General features: G+C 37.5%; 1 protein-coding gene across 2 annotated transcripts in view; it reads right to left on the bottom strand.

Moving 5' to 3' along the window:
• Window positions 1-22,183, bottom strand: part of SCP2 (sterol carrier protein 2) — a 109,203-nt gene that overhangs the window by 36,089 nt on the left and 50,931 nt on the right. For both annotated transcript variants that reach the window (XM_028512511.2, XM_028512512.2), the window contains exons 11-12: window positions 20,741-20,848; window positions 3,620-3,773 (exon numbers count right to left, since the gene is read on the bottom strand). In XM_028512511.2, the coding sequence (XP_028368312.1) occupies window positions 3,620-3,773; window positions 20,741-20,848 (262 nt within the window). The remainder of the gene's footprint in view (window positions 1-3,619; window positions 3,774-20,740; window positions 20,849-22,183) is intronic.

Below are 22,183 nucleotides of genomic sequence, written 5' to 3'. Positions count from 1 at the left end.
GGTTGTGCCACTGGACCCTACAAGGACACCTACCATATTAGGCCACGCTACTAAGGCACAGAGTCAAAGCAGCTCTACCTAATACATAGAAACAAACACAGGGAGGCTGACAACATGAGAATACAAAGAAATAGGGCCCAAATGAAAGAACAGATCAAACCTCCAGAAAAAGAACTAAATGAAATGGAGATAAGCAATCTATCAGATGCAGAGTTCAAAGCACTGTTAATAAGGATGCTCAAGGAACTTAGTGAGGACCTCAGCAGCACAAAAAAGTCCCAGTTAGAAATGAAGGATCCACTAATTGAAATAAAGAACATTTTAAAGGGAAACAACAGTCGAGTGGATGAAGCTGAGAATCAAACCAATGATTTGGAACATAAGGAAGCAAAAAACAACCGATCAAAACAATAAGAAGGAAAAAGAATCCAAAAAAACAAGGATAGTACAAGCAACCTCTTGGACAACTTCAAGAGGTCCAACATTCATATCATAGGAGTGCCAGAAAGAGAAAGAAATTGGAAATCTATTTGAAAAAATCATGAAAGAAAACTTCCCTAATTAGGCGAAGGAAATAGACGTGCAAATCTAGGAAGCGCAGAGAATCCCAATCAAGTTGGACACAAAGAGGACCATACCGACACATTATAATTGAAATGCCAAGGATTAAAGATAAAGAGAGAATCTTACAAACAGCAAGAGAAAAGCAGAGAGTTACTTACATAGGAGTTCCCATAAGACTGTCAGGTGAGTTCTCAAAAGAACCTTACAGGCAAGAAGGGGCTGGCAAGAAGTATTCAAAGTGATGAAAAATAAGGATTTACAAACTAGATTACTCTATCCAGCAAAGATGGCATTTAGAATGGAAGGGCATATAGTGCTTCCCAGAGAAGGTAAACCTACAGGAATTCATCATCACCAAGCCATTATTACACGAAATGTTAAAGGGACTTATTTAAGAAAAAGATCATCAAAACCATGAACATTAAAATGACAACAAGCTCACAACTATCAACAGCTGAATCTAAAAAATAAAAAACAAAAACAAACGAAGCAAACAACCACAATAGGAACAGAATCATAGGTATAGGGATCATTTGGAGGGTTATCAGCTGGGAAGGGGAGATGGGGGAAAAAGGAGGAACTAGTGCAGGGATTAAGAAGTGTAATTTGTTAGGAACAAAATAGACAGGGAGATGTTAGGAACAGCATAGGAAATGTCGAAGCCAAAGAACTTACATGCACAACCCATGGACATAAACTAAGACGGGGATTGCTAGACTAAAGGGGGATACCAGTCAGAGGAGGGCAAACGGAATAAAAATTGGGACAACTGTAACAGCATAATCAATAAAGTATACAAAAAATGTACAATAAAAAAATCAGTGATCACCTTGGGAAAAAATTGTTTTTAAACTATCAATATTTTTAAATATTTCAAACCAATTTTTGTCATTAACATATTATCTCGGGGGGGGGGGGGGGGGTACTTCTGCCTTCCCAGAAATATCAAATATCAACCTTGCTTAATGTGAACAATTCTGTATCTCAATTATTTTGTTTCCTGAAAAATAAAAGAACTATGAGAATTCTATATTTAAAATATAATTTATTGCCCAAAATGCATTACCTTCTGTTTTAAGCTAATTCGATAGCTGCACTAATATTCTGACTCTGGTAGCTCTTTATACTTTGGCTTTCACTGAGGGTTTTCAACTCCAAATATGAAGTGGATGGAATTCCAAAGGACAGTGAAGAATCAATGAATCAGATTTAGGGAGAAACTTAAAATTCAACCTCTTAACATCTTTTTATTTGGTTTAATTCAGTAAACATTTAGCCACTATGAGAAAGAGCCTCAGAAGGGTGGGAGAAGTCAGTCAGTCTTAAGCCTCAAAGATCTCATGTAACAAATGGGATTAAAAACAAAAGGATAGAGTTCAACTAAACCAAACCTGGATAGGGACCCAAGAGGCAGAGCGCTGTGGATATTTAAAGGAGATGGTACCTGTACTGGGCCTTAAAAGAAAGAATTTCCACAATAGAAATGGTAGTCCAGGCAGAGAAAGAAGAGTGCAAGGACAGAATACACTCAAGAACTTGCAAAACATCAGAATAATGAAGTGTGTTGCATATCCTTGTGGAAACAAAGTATGAAGAAATAATCCCCAAGAATTTCAGGAAAATAAAAAGGAGCCAATTAGAATTGAAAGCTACAGTAGGGTTAATGAAAATAAATATGAAACATAAAGACAGGGACCTGTCACCATTTCATTATCAGATCACTGGTGGCCTCCTTACCTGACCTCAGTGATGAGATCAGAAACTATTGTAAGATATTTCAGCATGGAAAAACAAAGGTGGCGCAATAGAAAAGGCTCAGCATGAAAAAGAATAATTAAGGCAAAGGGAAAAACAGACTTTTTTGGAATACGAAAGACCTGAATGTGTTTGCTCAAAGAGGGAAAAGGAGTCAATGGAAAGGCAAAGGTGGAAAGATTCAAAAGGGAGAGGGTATATATAGTTTTTGCAACGAAGTTACAGAAAGTTGTTGGAAAGAAAAGCAGGCAAAGAGGAAAGCTGGGCCTTGAAAAGGAAGAGGGACTTTTTCCTCTAGAAATGGGGAGTAGCTCTCAAAGAGAAAAGCAAGTTAGGAGGAAATCTTGAAAGGCTTGGGGAGAAAGGTGCTTAGAGGAACACAAGTATTTCTTTAACAAGGACAAGAAGAAAATCAACAAGAGGCAATTAAAAAGATTCTAGCAGCAGTGAGAACTTGATTAAGAAATAAACTTGGCAGAGGTCCAAACAACATCCTAAGCTATGGGGAAAAGGCAAATTGTGGGAAAGGAAACCAAAAAGCGACCCACCTAAATTAAAATCACTCATAAGTGCCCTGCCAGCTCTGGCTTTCTCCTTCAGCAGCACTCTTTTTTGACTGTGCTGCTCCTTTTACAATGAAATCGATGGGGGACTCAAATGTTGAAAAAAATTTGTTTCAGGTAGTAACTAGTAAGCATAGTAATCAATGTATGTAAAAAGGCTACTGTTTCAGGAACTGGAGGTGTGACCCACCCTAACTCCAGGAGACCAGAAGCAGTTCCACCTTTGTGCCTCAGGAGGACTGCAAGCAACTCAAGGTGGTATCGGAGCCACCGGGCTTCAGGGTGAGACGCGGGCTGCCAAAGACACAGATGCAAGAATGCTGCAGCTTTTATCTGATTAACTTTCTCCCTGGATTCTAAACCCCTTACCTGCACTTTTCCTCTTATAAAAAGTGTCGGTTTAAAATGGAATTTAAGATGGTCTGTTAGTGTACAAACCCGCCGTCTTCTCAGGTCGCAGACTATGTGAATAAAGCTCCCAAAGATTCAATCGGTCTCTCTGCTTATTGGGTCTGGTGGGTGGCAGCCCGCACTAAAGCCAGCTTTCCCGGCTTCAAAATTTTCCTCAGGCTACTTAAATTTAAAAATAATGGCCAGCTTTAAAGTTTTCAAGCCATGCTATTGGCAATGTGACGAGATACTTATTTTTTGAGTACTAAGACAATAAAATTAGGAGTTTTTACATGTAAAATGTCATCAGCTGTGAAAAGTCAGACAAAACCCTGAATGACACTAACCTGGCAGCTTCGGGAAAACCCATCCTGTAGATTGTGACAACTACAGCTCCTCCAAGGCCCAAATTGTGCTGCAGTGCAACCTTTGCACCAGGAACTTGTCTTCTTCCGGCTTCCCCTCTCAGCTGCCAGCAGAGCTCCGCGCACTGAGCCAGACCTAATAAATCGAACACAGAGCAGGCAGAGCCGGTTGCTTCAGAAAAGCTGCACCAACAGCTAGCTTTCTTAAGCCAGACAAGAGCTACCGAATGTTCAGTTGTGACTTTTAACTAAAGCATTTAATTAAGCTACGACAACGTTTGCTTAAATAATTTCTCTTAAAAGCACTAATGGTTTTGCACCTAGTTTTCTTAAGTAATCTCTATATTTAGACAAATGCAGGCTTAAGAAATTCTCTGCACTGTTTAAATTTATCCAACCTGTCCTTTTCTGGCCAGTTTGAAAGAAAAAACACTGAATATAAAGTTCCCTGGCCCAGGAAAAATGGCATAAAAATAATTTAACTAATTTTACCATTTTTATGTATCAAAAGAAAACCTAGGATTTGGGAGTTCATGTTCCCTAAAAAATGTAGCTGGTATGGGGAATTTTCCTATTATTTTCTCCAGATAGTTCACAACAAGAATGAATTGTTTTTCAAACCTATACATAGCTATTCACAAGAATAGCTCTGTATTCACAAGAACAGTTTTTGTCCCCTGGATAGTAAAATCAAAGATTCTTAAAGCCGAGAGGGACTTAATTATGTAAGCACTGAGAAACTGGAAGATTAAGTAATTTGTGACCGGGCACAAGGCAAGGCTAATTCCAGAGATGAGATTTAGAACCCAAGTCTCCTGATTTACATTTGTTTATCTTTCTACCAGAGCAGCTATTGGAGGACAGCTGAGATAAGAGTGCTCTATCAGGATAGACCGGTCTCCTCCTCCTGGAGGCAGAGCTTCACTGGTCTGCTGACAGTGTCGGTTCTTCCACCCACACCCCCATCTCAACTTCTGACTCCTGAGTATCTGGGACAGTGTCCCATAAGCCCCAACTTCAAAGAATTTAAATACCACTTCTCATTTCCAAACAGTGTCTATATATTTACAGAATATATATCTTGAACACTTTCAAAATAGGTAATTCCACACCCTGTAATAATTTTTTGAATTGTGAACATTTTGAATATTAATTAGGAAGATAAAAATGAATGACTTTACTAATATATCCAAACTTTGGGTCAGTTTTACTAGAAATCTGCCAAATAAAAATCTTAAATAGTCAATAAATATGTAAGACAAAAAAAGTATCCAAACTTGTCTTATGACACACTAATGGGGAAATACTGCCAGCCTTCTTCACAAAAGAATACACATTGTTCACAAATATTTGAGAAAATATTCAGTTTCACTCTAATCAAATCAAACAGAACAATACCATTTTAACCAATCAAATTGGTAAGGATGTTTAACAATGAAACTAATCATTCTGGGGAGCCTATGGCAAGACAGCCACCCCCATAAAGTATGGTTGAAAGTTCCAATCAGTACAACCTTTTTGGAAAGCGATGTACCAAATTATTAAGAGCCTTTAAAATGCCTTGAAAACCATTATATGGACATAATCAAGTGTAGGGGTTCAGAACAGGTCTTCCCCAAATGTGCTACTTTGGCATGTGATTTATTTTAGGTTGAAGGCAATAAAAACCCTATAGGCTCATGAAAAACTTTACCTCTCTCTTAATGAATTTTTTAAAGATCTTCTTTCTTTCTTTCTTTCTTTGTTTAGAGAGGGGAAGGGAGGGAGAAAGAGAAGGAGAGAGAGATCAACGTGTAGTTGCCTCTTGCATGCCCCATACTTGGAGACCTGGCCCACATCCCAGGAATGTCCCTGACTGGTAATAAGAACCGGTGATTTTTTGGTTCGCAGGCCCACACTCAATCCACTGAGCTACACCATCCAGGTCCCTTAGAGAGTTTAAATTAGGGCCTTGCCCACAATAAGAGTTATCACCAGAAATCTTTTCTTGAGCTATTGGCAGGTCAAACTATTGTACTAATTACTGAACACCTGCTCTTCTTATTGTCCTCAGTGACCTTCCTCCCCTTTGAAGCCCCAGGCACCTTACATCTCCTTCCCTATCTCAGAGTGTCACATATACCTTATTTTCCCCTTTCTGGCTTTGAACTTCTCATTTATGTGGGGTATGGCTTTCTCATGTATGTGGGATTCCTGCGCATATGCATATAATTAAGTTTGGTCATTTTCTCTTGTTAATCTGCCTCATGCAGATTTAATTATTAGACCAGTGGAAAGAATCTTGAGGGTAGAGGGAGTTTCTTTCCTCCCCAACACAATCATAGGCAAAGTTTAATGAAACTACCTGTTCATCACATCGTTATACCAGTGACAAATTAGTTACTCTGAAAGTGAAATAACTAGGAAATGGTTATATGAATTATGCTATATGACAAATTACTATGTTCCTATTTAAAATGATCTTTATAGTTTTTTCAACAGTTTAGGAAAATGCTTATAATATCTTAGTAAAAAATGCAATGAACCAATTAGATAGCCATCTCTCCATCCAACCAACAAATATTTATTAAATATCTATTTTGTGCCAGACACTACACAAGGCTCAGAAGATCCAGAAATAAACAAGACTGACATGGTCTTTGGCCTTATGAAGCTGATAATCTTGAGATATAAAAATGCAGGCTTTTACAATATGGTCTGATAATGCTGCCATAGGCATTCACACAGGTGCTACAAGCACTCGGAGGGAGAATATCCCGTATACCTTGGTAGATCAGGGAATGAGTACAACATGACTGGACATCTAAACTGAGCTTCTATGAATAAAGAGGGGCTAGCTAGGCAAAACAAAAGAAAGAATGCTTCATAAAGAAACATAAGCATGTACAAAGAAGGCACATGGCCTGCTTAAGGAGTAGAAAGTTAGGTAGTGAGACTAAGAAGTGCTCAAGACAGCCAATATGGAGAGTGAGAGACAGGTGACTGGGAGGGAGGGAGAGAGAGGGAGATAAGGCTGGGGGAGAGGGGAGGGTGACAGGCAGAGAAGGGGAGAGGGAGACAGGGAAAAAGGAAAAGAATATGCATAAATACTAGAAACATTTACAGATTTTGCAATAATTTCAATTTCACCATACAACTGACATTGTAGAAGATGTGGAACACTGTAATGAATCTCTATTTATGATCTGCCTAATTCATATGTGGCAAAAAAAAAAAGGAGGGAGAAAATAAACATCCATATTATCAACTCATTCGTTGTAATTTATTTGCTTTTGACAAAAGATGGTTATCTGTGAGAAAATATACTGACTGAGCTTTCTGGTTGTTTACCTTCAGAATAAACCAGTGATCCTTGTATTTCTACACTTGATCTTAGCCAAAAGGCCGAGAAGCAACTATGTATTTCTAAAACCTAGGTCTGTGAAGGGTGAAAGTCAAAAGCTGGCCTCAGAAATCCACTTGCCAAGAAAGCATGTTATAAAAGCATAAATTATTTGAGCATATTTTTAAAAAAATTTCCTCCCTTGGATAACTTCTGGCACTAACCCACAATTTCCCTGTGCTTGGAAAAAAATAAACAATCAAACATGAATATGTTTATAAACTCTGTATGGGCACAGGAACAGGCATCCTGTCAAAGCAGTATATTCAAACTGTAACGCCCTTCTTACAGTCTCTTCTAGAGGGAAAAATTTTTTTAACCTGATTATTCATTTTACTACCATTTTGCTGCAAAAACTGTCTAACAAGATAGTGAAGAGCCCTAGAAGGGGTACCTACATGGGTAAGTACACAGGCTTTTTTTCTTATTGTTTAAATCTCTTTAAAAGATAATTTTAAACAAGAATAAAAATTTATTGCAGGGTTCACAACATACAGGGTATGACAAAAATAGGCTTACAGTTGTTTGTACAGAAAATAAAACAATAATTAATAAATAATACAAAAATAAACTCTATGTTTCACATACTCACAACTGTAAGCCTACTTTTGCCCCATCCTATATATAAAAGAAAAATTCACAACTGTAATATAAGGCCTGGACAGGAGATGAAAGCGTATTATTGTAAGGTTCTTTCACTATCAGTGAAGTGATATAATATCATTTGAAGATAGACTATACCAAAATATAGAAAAACAGAGTCATAAAATAAGTCTAAAGGTGAGTGGAAATAGGAAATAAACAGCTGAGACAAGAAAACACAAATAGCAAGACAGATCCAAACTTAACCATATTAATAATCACATGAAATGTAAATGGTCTAATATCCCAACTAAAGGCAGAGATTGTCAGAGTGGAGAGAGAGAAAACAGCAAGATCCAAGTAAATGCTGCCAATGCACTTTTACAAATATAAAGTCACAAATCATAAAAAAGTAAAAGGATGGAAGGGGACATACCATCTTAACACTACTCACATCTGAAAGCTGGAGTGGCACTACTAAATCAAAGTGTATTTCAGGGCAGACTTGCCAGAGAAAAGATGTTGGGAACCACCCTGCCTGGTATCAGAAGCTGAAACCCCCGCCTAGGCTAAGGCTGAGGGAACGCCCTTGGAACCGCAAGCCAGCAAGGAGACAAAAGCTTATCTCCCTGGCAGGAGCACTGCTTCTGCTGCTTCATTCATAACTGAACCCCAAAGCTTGGTCAGTTAGCCAATGACAGGTAAGAGTCCCCAAGGGGGGAACGACCTAAGACAGGCACAATCACGTGAGAGGCCCCCAAGAAAGGACTTTGGGGGCTACAGCAAAAGAGGGTGATGGACCCTTGCTCCTTGGCTTTGACATAGCCTGAGTCCTCAGAGTCTGGGAGAAAATCTCCTTATCTCCTGGTTGTCTTAGTTCCCTTGCTCCACCTAAGCCTGAAACAATGACAGGGTGGTGCAGCTCTGTGCTGAAAAGGGAGGATTCCCCGGGTGATCAGGCCTAAGAAAGAACATGTAAATTCCTGTGAAACCTTCTTTGTTTAGAATGTTCTCAGTTGAATGAGAAGGGTCCAAGGAGGAAGTTGGTTTGTTCCTTAAAAGTCTTACAGCTCTTTGACCCTGACTCAAAATAAACCCTCAGAGTTCCTTGTTATCTATTGTTTGATCCTTACTTCCTCATAATGAGTAATGTGCTTTACCTGAATTCTTATGCAAAACGAGCCCAATAAAAGCAGGTTTGGACAGTAATTTGGCGTGCTCCCCACTAGAGGGGGTAGCTGTTCCGTCCCTACTTCACAAAAACTAGTCTGTCTCCGTGCATGTTTTTTCTCACGTTTTCGACGAGCCATCCACAGCGTTCCGTGATCACTGCTGGCCGGTGACCCACGCATCAAAAAGAAGGCCATTTCATAACCGCAAGGGAAAAACATAAAACCGTCTTTATTACAGATGATTTGCCTGTCTATATAGAAAGCTGGATGGAATTTTTTAAAGCTACTAGAATTGAGTTTTAGTAAGGATATGAGATGAATATTTAAAATTTTATTGTATTCCTACATACTAGCAATGAAAAATGGAAATGGAAAAAATACCATTTACAATAGCATCACAACTATGAGATACTTAAGGATAAATCAGACAAAAGAAAGAAGTGCAATACCTGTACTCTAAAATCTATAATACATTCCTAAGAAAAGTTAAAGACAACCTAAATAAATGAAGTTACATATTTTGTCCATGGGTCAGAAGACTCACTATTGTTTGGGTGTCAATTCTCCCTCATATAAATCTATCTATTCAAAATAATCCCAATAAAAATCCCAAGAAGATTTTTGGTAGAAATCAATAAGCTGATTCTAAAACTTGCCAGGAAAGACAAAGGATCTAGAATAGTCAAACAACTCTGAAAAAGAAAAACTGGAGGGAAAAGAGAAAATTGGAGGGCTAAGGCCATCTAATTTCAATAACTATTAAAAAACTCTAGTAATCCCTGGCTGGCGTAGCTCAGTGGATTGAGCGCGGGCTGCAAACCAAAGTGTCACAGGTTTGATTCCCAGTCAGGGTACATGCCTAGGTTGCAGGCCACAGCCCCCAGCAACCGCACATTGATGTTTCTCTCTCTCTTTCTATCTCCCTCCCTTCCCTCTCTAAAAATAAATAAATCAAATCTTAAAAAAAAAACTCTAATAATCAGAATAGTATGGTTCTTATATAAAGACATACAACTATATTAACAGAAGAGAGAATCTGGAATTGATGCCCATATACTTGTGAACCACTCATGTTTGACAAAGGCAATGAGTGGAAAAAGTATAGCTTTTCAGCAAATGGGGCTATAACTAGAAATCCATATAAAAATGCATATGGATTTGGATCCAGACTTTGTGTAAAAATTAACTCAAAATTGATCACAGATCTAAATGTAAAACTTAATCTATAAATCATCAGAAGGAAACACAGGAAAAGATCTTTGTGACCCTGGTTAGACAAAGCATACTTAGATACAATACTAAAAGTAAATCCATAAAAGAACAAACTGATAAATGGGACTTAACTAAAATTTTAAAAACCCTGTTCTTCAAAATACACTACTAAGAGAATGAAAAGAGAAGTCTCAGACTTGGAGAAAATCTTTATAAAGCATATATCTGATACAGAACTTACATACAGAATATATGAAGAACTCTCAAAACTCAACAACAAAAAACAATTTTACTCCCAAAACAGGCAAAGGATTTGAATAAGCACATGAAAATATGCTCAACATCATTAGTCATCAGGAGAATGCATATTAAAACCACAAGCAGATGCCACTATATACTAATCAGAATGGCTAACATTAAATAGGCTGACCGTGCCCTGGCCAGGCAGCTCAGCTTGTAAGAGCGTCATTCCAATATGCTAAGGTTGCGGGTTCAGTCTTGGGCCAGGACACATTTAAGAGTCAACCAATGAATGCATTAATAAGTGGGACAACAAATTTCCTCTCTCTTTCCCCATCTATCTCTTTCTCTATCCCCCCTTTTTTCCTCTCTCCCCCCTCCTCTCTCTAAAATCAGTAAATAAAAAAAAATTAATTAAAGACTGGCCATACCAAGTGCGGATGAGGATGTGAAGGAACTAGAACTCTCACTAGAACAACGCCAATGGGAATGTGAAATGGTATGACTATTTTGGAAATCAGTTTGACAGCTTCTAAAACACACATCTAGCATATCATCTCGTCATTCCACTCCTAGGTATATTCTCAAGAGAAAGCATAATACATGTTCATACAAAGATTTGTACAAGAATGTTCACAGCAGCTTTATTTATAATAGCCAAAAGCTACAAACAACCCAAATATCCATCAACAGTGAATCATGGTACATCCATATAATGGAATATTAATCAGCAATAAAAGAGGATGAACTACTGATACATGCAATAACATGGATGAATACTTTGCAAACAAAAAAAAAAGAGCACACACTTTAAGATACCATTTATATAAAACCCTAGAAAATGCAAATTAATCTATAGTGACAAAAAAGCAGATCAGTGGCTGCTTCAGGATGAGGGGTAGGAGGGATTACAAAAAAGTATATGTGAGGAAACTTTTGGGGTCAATGGCTACATTCACTATCTTGACTATGGTGATGGTTTCATAGGTATACATGAATGTCAAAACTTATTACATTGTACATTTTAAATATTAGAAATATGTTAATTTTACCTCGGTTAAGCTTTTAAAATAATAAAATAAAATATGGCATATAGAGGCACATCATCCTTCTCTCTCGTTCTTTGATTTGACAAGACAATAAAAGCCAGGACCTGCTCCTAGCTAGCTCTCCCTGGCAATAGTACGAGAGTAAACACTCTCTCTTGGGCTGCTTTTCTCCTGGTACTGGGGCATGTTCTTTAGAGCCTAATGATAAAACTTACCTTCCCTTACATCACAGTGGAAAAAATGTAAATTCTAGGCAATAGGAATGAGGATGGGTGGCTTGTAGGACAGATACAATGACAGGTAAAATAGATGCTTTGGTAAAAAGCTATCAGGCCTTACAGACTTACAGACTTTTTTGAGTAAGTATTGGAGTTAGGTCTCGCTGCCATCCATTGGCCTAAGAGATTGCTGTTGCTGTTGTTTTGGGGACCTCTCATAGAGCAGGAGAGAGCCAAGCCATGGTCTCAGTATGCTAGATCCCCGGGCTAAAATTCCATTTACTTATATTTCATTTTCACTCAAATCCTTAAAACCTAAGTTTATAATACCTTTAAAAACATTAAAACATGTAGGTAAAAATCACATGATAGAATAATAAATGTACCATTAAAAACTATGTGAATTTATAGGAGAAATAATCGCACCCCATTGGGAAATCAGCGCACCTTAGAACTAGAAAGGATCTAAGAGTTCATCAAATCTAAGGCTCCGACAGATGGGCAAATCCCCTTACAACATTCCCATCGGGCTGTGGGCTGTTCCTCGTGCTTCCCACCCTCAGCCTCTACAGAAGGCACACTCTCAGGAAACAACCCATTCCACTTTTGAGAAGCCACATCAGAACGTTCTTTCCAGTGTCAGCCCAAATATTCCTTCCCATGATTTCTTCCCAATGATCCTAATTCTTCTCCCACTAAACAAGTTTATTCCTTCCGCCCAATACAACCTTTCAGACATTGAAGGAGCGTTAATTTATTCCGCCATCACCTTCACATGTGCAGTCTTGTGCTGGGCATTGTTCAGTATACAGAGACAAATGAAATTTGAATCTTGCCTTCACAAGCTCTTAGCCAAATAGGAGAGATTTTTTTTAAAGCCATAAATTATTATAGTATGTACTACAAATATAAATGTCAAAGAGAAAACTGAGAAAGTATAGCAAGAGTTCAGAAAAGGGAAAGATTAATTCAATCTATGGAAGGGATTAAGAAGTCAGGAAAAGCTTCCTAAGTGTTCTCGAACGCTGCAGAGGGACCCCGAAATGGGCATCTCCACTGAGGAAAGGGCGCTGCCCCGGCTTGAATCCTAGCTTTGCCACTCTCCAGCTTGGTGACTTCGGGCAGGTTACCTGTGCCTGTGTTTTCCCCTTTATAAACTATAGATGTGAGGATTAAATGCATTTAATGCATGAAAAGTACTGAGAACAGTATTTAGCACTTAGCATTTTTTAAGTGTCTCTGTTGTTGTTATTGAGAAAATAGCAAAGGCAGAGTCTATAGAGGTGAGAAGGGATTAAACCTGAATTGGTAAAAGCAAACAGTCCAGTTCAGTTTAAACATGCTTCCTCTTTCTGCACCTCCACCCCTAAAACCCAACTAGGTATAAATATTAGCACAGAACCTGGCATGCGGTGGGTGTTTAATAAATCTTCACCTCTGCTATTCCCCTTTCCCTTTTTCTTCCCTTCATAGTTCTGGTTTGCACTTTGTCGAAAGTAGTTATATTTTCTTCCTTGAAATACAATTACTTGTGTTATTATATTATCTGCCTCTTGCATGTTTTCTGAAGGCAATGCTGATCTGGTATATCACTGGCTGCACACAAGAAGCTCTTGGCAGAACATTAAAAATACATAAGTTGTTAGGATCAAACAGACCTAGAAATCAGAATTTCCAAGGGTATTCTCAAGGACAGGAATGTATATATTTAAAAGCTACAGGAAATTCTTAATCAGCCCATCAGTAAACCCTATATTTGAAAATGAGTTACCTAGAGCACCTAATGATAAAGTGGACTTTCATGGACTAAAAAATGGAAGGTTAGGACCTAAAACTAAGTTGAAGCTATGCTGGAAAGTACTACATGTCAGGCTGAACTGGTACAATACAACTTTGAACTTCAAAGCAACAATCCCTTATGAGGAGCTTTATCTCAAAGGCACTTTCATGCCCTTTCAGTAGACATTAACATGCATTTTTAAAAATTAGAGATGGTGAAGAAAATGCTAAAGTCAAACTTTACATATTCATTTTAAACATGTGTTCAGTAAGTGTTAAGCAGTATGTATGAAAACCTGCAGTAAAATATGATGATATTATTTAGATACTAATTTGTTTTTTGTCATATGACCATTGCAAAGTAAAGCCAAAAATAAAAACAAACTTAGGCCCAATGTGATCTTTCTCATTGAAAAATCTAACAGGACTTCATATTTTTAAACTAACAGTGAACAAAAGAATATTCAATTCAAATGCTTAAATCTCTTTTCTATTACAGGTACTGCTATAGCAGATAGAAACTTTTTTTCATGCAGAGCTGAGCAACTTAAAGTCAGAAACTAATAACATAGAGCTTTCATTTGAAAGTGAATTCTCCAATACTGAATTCCCACCAAAGCAGCAATATATCACAGTTAAGCTAACACCATTTATAGAGGAGAACTCTATACCTTCACTACCCCATCTTAACTCAGCATGTTGTGAAAGCACTCTCTTGATTTTCTTAAGATCCTATTGTTGTTTGTTGTCCGAGTAACCAGAGGAAAATATTTAAACTACTCAGTGCTGTCATTCTGAAATATTTTCCAGGAGTCTGAATTCTTTCTTGGGCTACAGCTAATGGGTTGAATTTATTTGAAATATATCCAAATCACAATATGTAGTTAGTAAACATTTACTCTGTAATAATTCTTCATCCTTATTCAGACTACCAATCAAATCAAGATTTATAAGTTTTTCCCCTAAAATGCTATGCCAACACTAAATGCTATCACTCAAAGACTGATAATAAGAGAAAATTTTCACCAACAGTGTAGACTCACATAAATATTGCAAAGCGTTTTCAAAAGATATCTGAAGACAGTAAGAGTTTCTCTTTAAGTATTTAAAAACTGGATAACTGCTATTTTCCTGGGGTGTTTTAGGTTAGCTTTTTAGTGCCCTAAGGGAAAAAAACTGGGTAACCTGCCAAGATTGGCAAAATTATTTACATTTGATAAAAATAAAATCCAGTGTTGCCCTGGCCAGTATAGCTCAGTTGGTTGGGCATCATCCTGCAAACCAAAAGGTCACCAGTTCAATTCCCAGTCAGGACACATACTTGGGTTGCAGGTTCAGTCTCCAGCCAGGGCACGAATGGAAGGCAACCAATTGATGTTTCTCTCTCACATCAATGTTTCTCTCCTTCTCTTTCTCCCTAACTTTCTCTCTCTCTAAAAACAAATAATAAATCAAATTAAATCTAATGTTGACAAGATTGTAGAAAAAGAAGCACTCTTATACTCTGTTGCTGGGAATATACATTGGTATGCCCTCTTTTGAGGAAAATTTGGTAATAACCACCAATTTTTAAATACATACTAACCTTTGACATAGTGAGTCCCCTGTTTGGAATTTATCCTACAGGCATAACTGCAAAAGTATGCAATGACACAAAGATGCTAGCTGCAGCATTCTTCGTCATAACAGACTGCACAGAATTTACATGTCCACCAATAAATGAATGACTAGGTAAATGTCTTACAATGAGAATACTACACAGGCATTAAAAAGAATAAAGAAGCCCTGGCTGGCATAGCTCAGTGGATTGAGCACGGGCTGCGAACCAAAGTGTCGCAGGTTCAATTCCCAGTCAGGGTACATGCCTGGGTTGCAGGCCAAGGCCCCCAGCAACCGCACATTGATGTTTCTCTCTCTCTCTCTCTCTCCCTCCCTTCCCTCTCTAAAAATAAATAAATAAAATCTTAAAAAAACATAAATTAAAAAAAAGAATAAAGAATATCTGTGATAATACAATAAGACTTTAAAGATGTAAGTTAAAAAACAATCCTAACCCTAACCCTAAAACAATACGTGACATATTACACATGTGCACACATAAATACAGAAAGATTGTATAAACACATATATGCGGATGTGTTTGTACAAGCATAACGATTTTGGAAAAATACAAAATAAATATTAAAAGGGGCTGACTCTAAAGAATACAAAACTAAAGGTAAGAAAGAAGAGAAAGATTTGTTAAATGTTAAAATTTGCCATCCAGCTATATAAAATTAAAAAGCATATGATAACACCTTGGAGAAATATTTGGCAGATTATTATAAAGCGAAACACACATCTGCCCTGTGACCCAGCAATTTCACTCTGAGTGATTAACCCAAGAGAAATGCAAAAGGTGTGTCCACAAACAGACTTGTACAAAAATGTTCGTAACAGCCTTATTATGATAGCCCCAAACAGGAAAAAACTCAAATGTCCATCAACATGAGGGAATGGATAAACAAACTAGTGAATTTCAACAATGGAATATTACTTAGCAATAAAAAAAGAGAATGAACTGCTGATACCAAAAAAAATTGGATAAATTTTATAGGCATTCCACTGAATGAAAGAAGCCAGACACAGAAGAGCACGTGTATACACTACATGATTCCATTTACATGAAGTTCTTACATGAAGTTCATGTAAATGGGCTTCCATTTACATGAAGATCAGCCAAACAAATCTTAGGATGATAGAAGTAAAAAGTCTTAGCCTGAGTGGGGGACGAGTTTGGAGAGTGGAGGAGAGGTGTTTGAGGGAAGCCAAAGGATTTAGTGGAAATGGACACAATGGGCATTTCTGGAATGATGAAAATGTTCTGTATCTTAGTTTAGCTGGTAATATCATGGATGTATACAATTGTCAAAACCAATCATCCATTTAAAAGAATTAAATGGTTTTTAACCACAATCAATTTTAGAGCGTATTTAGTACCCCCCAAAAGAAATCCCACTCTTGCCCTAGCTGGAGTGGTTCAACAGATTGAGCACTGGCCTGCAAATCTAAGGGTCACCAGTTCAATTTCTAGTCAGGGCACATGCCTAGGTTGTGGGCCAGACCCCCAGTAGGGGCCTATGAAAGGCAACCACACACTGATGTTTCTCTTCTTCTTTCTCCCTCCCTTCCCCTCTCTAAAAATAAATAATAATTTTTTTTAAAGAAAGAAAGCCCACTCTTTAGCTATCACTCTTTCACCTCCCTCCATCCCAACTACTAATCCACTTTCTGTCTTTGTAGATTTGCCTATTCTGATAATTTCATATCAATGGCATCATACATGTGGTCTTTTTTCACTTAGCAAAGTATTTTCAAGATTCACCTATGTTGTAGCATGGGTGAGTGCTTCATTTCTTTTATGGCCAAAGAATATTCCATTGTCTGAATATACCACATTTTGTTTACTCATTCATGAGTTGATGACAGACATCTGGGTTTTTTCAGCCTTTTGGCTATTATGAATAATGCTGCCATAAACAATTGTGTTTTGGAAAGAACTGTGCATTTTATTATATGAAAATCATATACCTCAATTTTAAGAAAGAATACAATTATGAAAAATCATACTGTTACTACAAAACATGGTTTCTGGGTATTTCAGTGGGTGGCAGGAGAAAAATATTTCAGAATGGTAAGCCAATTATAATAAAGACATGTTCTCTCAGCGGAGAAAAAAAGTTGTCAATAAAAACAAGTAACTGAAGGACTTCCGGCAAGATGGAGGAATAGGTGGACGCACCGTACCTCCTCGCACAACCAAGATTAGAACAACAATAATTTACAACAATAATTTACAGACAGAATAACACCCAGAACCGACAGAGGATTTATCTGAATGGAAGTTGGACAGCCAAGAAGTTGAAGTAGACCCGTATATCTGGACTGGTAGGAGAAGACTAGCCGGGCGGGCACAGGGCTGGCTCGGGTCAGCGGCGTGCGGAGGTCGGGGAGTTTGGCGCGAAATCGGCGCAACAGCCATCCGGGGCGCAAGAGCGCAGCGGTGATCCCTGAGTACGCAAGCTGCGGCTGGGGGACCCAGAGGGGCAACAATTGTGGACCAGGGCAGAACTCGCAGCCCAGGATCCCAGAGAAGGGTGTGGGCCCAGGAGAACGGAACTGCTGCCATTGTTCCCTCCCGTCCCCGCTCCCGCCCCCGCCCCCACATATAATGTCACAATCTAGCGACTGGGGTGCCCAGTCCCGGTGAACACCTAAGGCTCCGCCCCCCACTGTAACAAGAGCAACCAGACCGGAAAAAAAAAAAAAAAGGAGAGACAGGGAAAAATATGTTTCCAACAGAGCAGATCAGTCCCCCAGGACTCATCCTTTTCAGCAACCAAGAAATAGCCAATCTATCAGATGCACAGTTCAAAACACTGGTGATCAGAAAGCTCACGGAATTGGTTGATTTTGGGCACAATTTAGATGAAAGGATGCAGGTTACCATAAAAGAGATGCAGGAAGATACGCGGAGGAGAGCCAATAGTGAAAGGAAGGAATCTGAATCTCAAAACAATACAGTGGACCAGAAGGAAGATAGAATCAACCAAGCAGGAAAGCATGATGAAATAAGAATTCAAAAAATTGAGGAAAAGCTTAAGAGCATCCAGGACACCTTTAAACGTTCCAATATCTGAATTATAGGGGTACCAGAATCAGACGGGGAAAAGCAACAGATTGAGCACGTATTTGAACAAATAATAAAGGAGAACTTCCCCAATCTGGCAAAGGGAACAGTCTTCCAGGAAATCCAAGAAGCTCAGAGAGCCCCAAAGAAGTTGGACCCAAGAAGAAACACACCAAGTCACATCATAATTACATTAGCCAAGGTAAAAACGAAGGAAAGAATCCTAGAAGCAGCAAGAGGTAAGGGGACAGTCACCTACAAAGGAGTTCCCATCAGACTGTCAGCTGATTTCTCCAAAGAGACCTTACAGGCAAGAAGGGGCTGGAAAGAAATATTCCAAGTCATGAAAGACAAGGACCTACATCCCAGATTGCTCTATCCAGCAAAGCTCTCATTTAGAATGGAAGGGCAGATAAAGTGCTTCTCAGACAAGGTCAAGTTAAAGGAGTTCATCATCAACAAGCCCTTATTTTATGAAATGCTAAAGGGACTTATCTAAGAAAAGAAGATAAAGAAAAGACATGTATAGTAAAAGGACAGCAAACTCACAAATACTAACAACCACACCTAAAGCAAAACCAAAAGAAACTAAGTAAACAATTAGAACAGGAACAGAACCACAGAAATGGAGGGCACATGGAGGGTTAGCAGCAGGGGAGTGGGAGAAGGAGAGAGGGGGAAAAAGTATAGAGAATAAGTAGCATAGAATGTAAGTTGAAAATAGATAGGGGGAGGGCAAGAATAGTACGGGAACTGTAGAAGCTAAAGAACTCATAAGTATGACACATGGACATGAACTAAAGGGGGAAACGTGGGTGGGAGGGGGGTACAGGGTGGAGGGGAGAGAAGGGGGGAAATGGGACAACTGTAATAGCATAATCAATAAAATATATTTAAAAAATAAAATAAAAATAAAAACAAGTAACTGAAATGTCACATTCATCTCCTGACGAAACAGAAGCTTCCTATATGAGAGTGAGGAAGCTGTCTGGAAGGAGAGTGTAAATCACTGTTCTCAAATGCAAACTGTAACTCTCTGGGCTTCAATGACCACACCACAGAAATATCTATTACCACCCTGACTTCTCTAGTCCCAGTAGCGACAAAAACAGCACTGCAGTATGACCTAACTCTTTTGATGGATAAAGGAAACAGTTTAGTCCCTTTACCAAAGGAAGAAAAAATAATTCAAAAATAATGTCTGTGTAGCACTGAGCACAGTATTTACATAGAGATATTGGTGCCTTGCAGCTGCCATATCAGAAGGAAAATTATGTTCTCTACAAATTAAAGAATGTCCTTTTCCTGACAGGGTTATAAATTACTTTTCACACTCTGATACAAACAAGGGATTAATTACTAGCAGTAAACATTATGGCATCCTTTTGTAGAAATGGTGGGAGGACAGCACTAGTAATTACTGTTTCATTCCTGAAACGTGTATTACAATAACAGTACAAAGGAAGGGGGGGTGGTAAATGGAAACATTCTGTTGTAAAAAGCCCTTATATGTGAAGTAGTATAACATTATTTGAAGGTAAACTGTGATAAAGATCATGTTGTAAATCCTTGAGCAACCACTAAAGAATATGAAAAAGAACCCTGGCCAGGTGGCTAATCATTTGGCTAGAGCATGGTCCTGTACACCAAAATGCTGCAGGTTCGACCCCTGGTCAAAGCACATACATAGGTTGCAGGTCCAATCCTCAGTTGGGTTGCATGTGAGAGGCAACCAATTGATGTTTCTTTCTCTTTCTCCCTCCCTCGCTCCCTCCCCTCCTTCCTCTCTCTTTAAAAATCAATAAACATATCCTCCGGTGAGGATTTAAAAATAAATAAATAAATAATCCAATAAAAGAGAGAAAATAAAATACTAAAAATTACCCAATTAGTAAAAAGATAGCATGAAAAAGAGAAAGGAACCAAAGACATACAAGGAAGAAAACAAATAGTAAGGTGGTACCTTATAACTGCAGCTAACTACCTGTATGTACACATCTTACTCTCTTTCTCCCTTACTCCCCATCTATCTATGTACATCCATTTTCTCCACTAAATTTGAGTGATAAACAGAAATAAACCAAAATTAACTGCTATAATGAATACAGTATTAATTCTAACACCTCTACTTTATAATCTGTGAGAATTTATAAAATTTTACTTAATTCACATGACAATATAGAAAAATATAAAACTCACCTATCCATATAAAAATAAGTCCCAGAATTTTAGTGCTAAGTTATTTTAGAAGTTTTTTTTGTATAATTTCTTCATTTTACAGTTAAAGACACTAAGAATCAAAGTGAGTAATTGAGCAATCAGTAATTAATCAAAATAGTCACATGGCCAGTCAGCAGTACAGCCATAATAAAATTTATATTTTATAACTTCTAATTCAGTTGTCTCCAAAGAAAAAATTTTCTTGCAACACCAACCACATATACAACTATATAATTAATGCATTCATTTTAAATGATTCATATCTAGCAGGTGTAGCCAGATCTCTCTATTGGGAAACATCTTGTTAGTTAAGTTGTACACCTATTTGAAAATAATCAAACTTTAAAAAATATAAATTGTTGAATTTAGAATACCAACTAATTAAAATACTCATTAATTAATCAAGATCACTGAAGTATACTGTACATAAAGAAAAACAAAAAATACTGTGGCTAAATAATCATTTAAAGCACTGGCTACCAAGTTCAGAGAATACAATCTTTCATTCAAATCAATAACTAATCATTCACACTTATGCCAAATGATAATAAAAATGTGTGAAAACTCTGTGCATTATTACCTGTGGCTCCTAGTGGGTGTCCCTTTGAAATCAGCCCACCACTAGGATTTATGACCCACTTTCCTCCGTAAGTGTTATCTCCTCTGTCAACCAGGTTTCCACCTTCCCCTAGAGAAGAAAAAATATATTTACAAATGTTAAAAATAACACTGGAACAAATGACGTGTTTTTAAAACTTCCATATAGCCAAGACTTTCGTACAACAGACATTTCTTAACAGCTCAAATGAGCATCAAATTGATAAAAGCACAACTAAAAGTTAGGTAATAAATATTGAGTAATAAAGGCTGGTATTTTCAGAACATTTCCTACATGAAACAATGCACCTATTAATTCCTCAGAGCTCTTTAGCTTCCAAAACTGCTACAAATATAATGGACATTCAGAGAACCAAAAGAAAAGAATTGAAATGAATAAAATACTATAACTAAATTATATCAGCTTTAAAAATTCATGATTTTGCCAAAATGTATTCATTTCCCTATATTTTCAACTGTATTCATACACTATATAAATATTATTAATAAACAGGAAAGAGGGAGGGAGAGAGAAAAAAAGGACACTTTATGAAATGAAGGGAAATGGCTGAAAATATTGTTAAGCTATAAGCTCAAAAGAAAAAGTTACATCCATGCTCAGCAACTTCAGCATTCCTATGAATTCCCATGACATTCTTCTGGGTGGTAAAGAAGTAAATAAAAATACATGCATTATATAAAATGTTCTTCCAAATGATATTTCTGATAAAGTAGCCAGAGATAAAATCTCAAAATAATGATAATGGTTGTTTTCAGAGGCAGCAAATAGCTTTTAAGCACTCACTCTGTGTCAGGCCTTGTTCTAATTACTTGACATATATCTACATAATTTAATTCTCAAACCTATAAGATATAATTAACATGTAACATGAGTTTCAGATGTACAACATAATGATACCACAATAAGTCCAGTTAAGATCCATTCCCAAATGTAGTTACAAATTTATTTTTTAAAGATCTATACACTTAGCAACTTTCAAATATATAATACAGTATTATTATAACTATAATCACTACGTAATATAGTGGTACATTATACCTCATAATTTATTTTATAACTGGAAGTTCATATATTTTGATACCCTTCATTCCTTTTACCCAACCCCTCATGCCTCTCATCTGGCAACAACCAATGTGTTCTGTGTATACATGAACTTGGGAGATTTTTTTTCTCTCTTTTTTTTTTTTTTCATAAACTGAGATCTCATACAAGTGGGATCACAGGGTATTTGTCTTTCTCCGACTTACTTCACTTAGCATAATGCCCTTAAGGTCTATCCATGTTGTTGCAAATGGCAAGATTTTCATTCTTTTTTATGGCTGAATAATATTCCATTATATACACACATCACATTTTCTTTATCCATTCATCTGTCAATGGACATTTAGATTGTTTCCATATTTT

The sequence above is a fragment of the Phyllostomus discolor genome, chromosome 5, assembly GCF_004126475.2.
Source record: "Phyllostomus discolor isolate MPI-MPIP mPhyDis1 chromosome 5, mPhyDis1.pri.v3, whole genome shotgun sequence".
Lineage (NCBI taxonomy): Eukaryota > Metazoa > Chordata > Mammalia > Chiroptera > Phyllostomidae > Phyllostomus > Phyllostomus discolor.
Note: the sequence above shows the minus strand (reverse complement) of the source record. Positions and strands in the feature narration are given on the sequence as shown.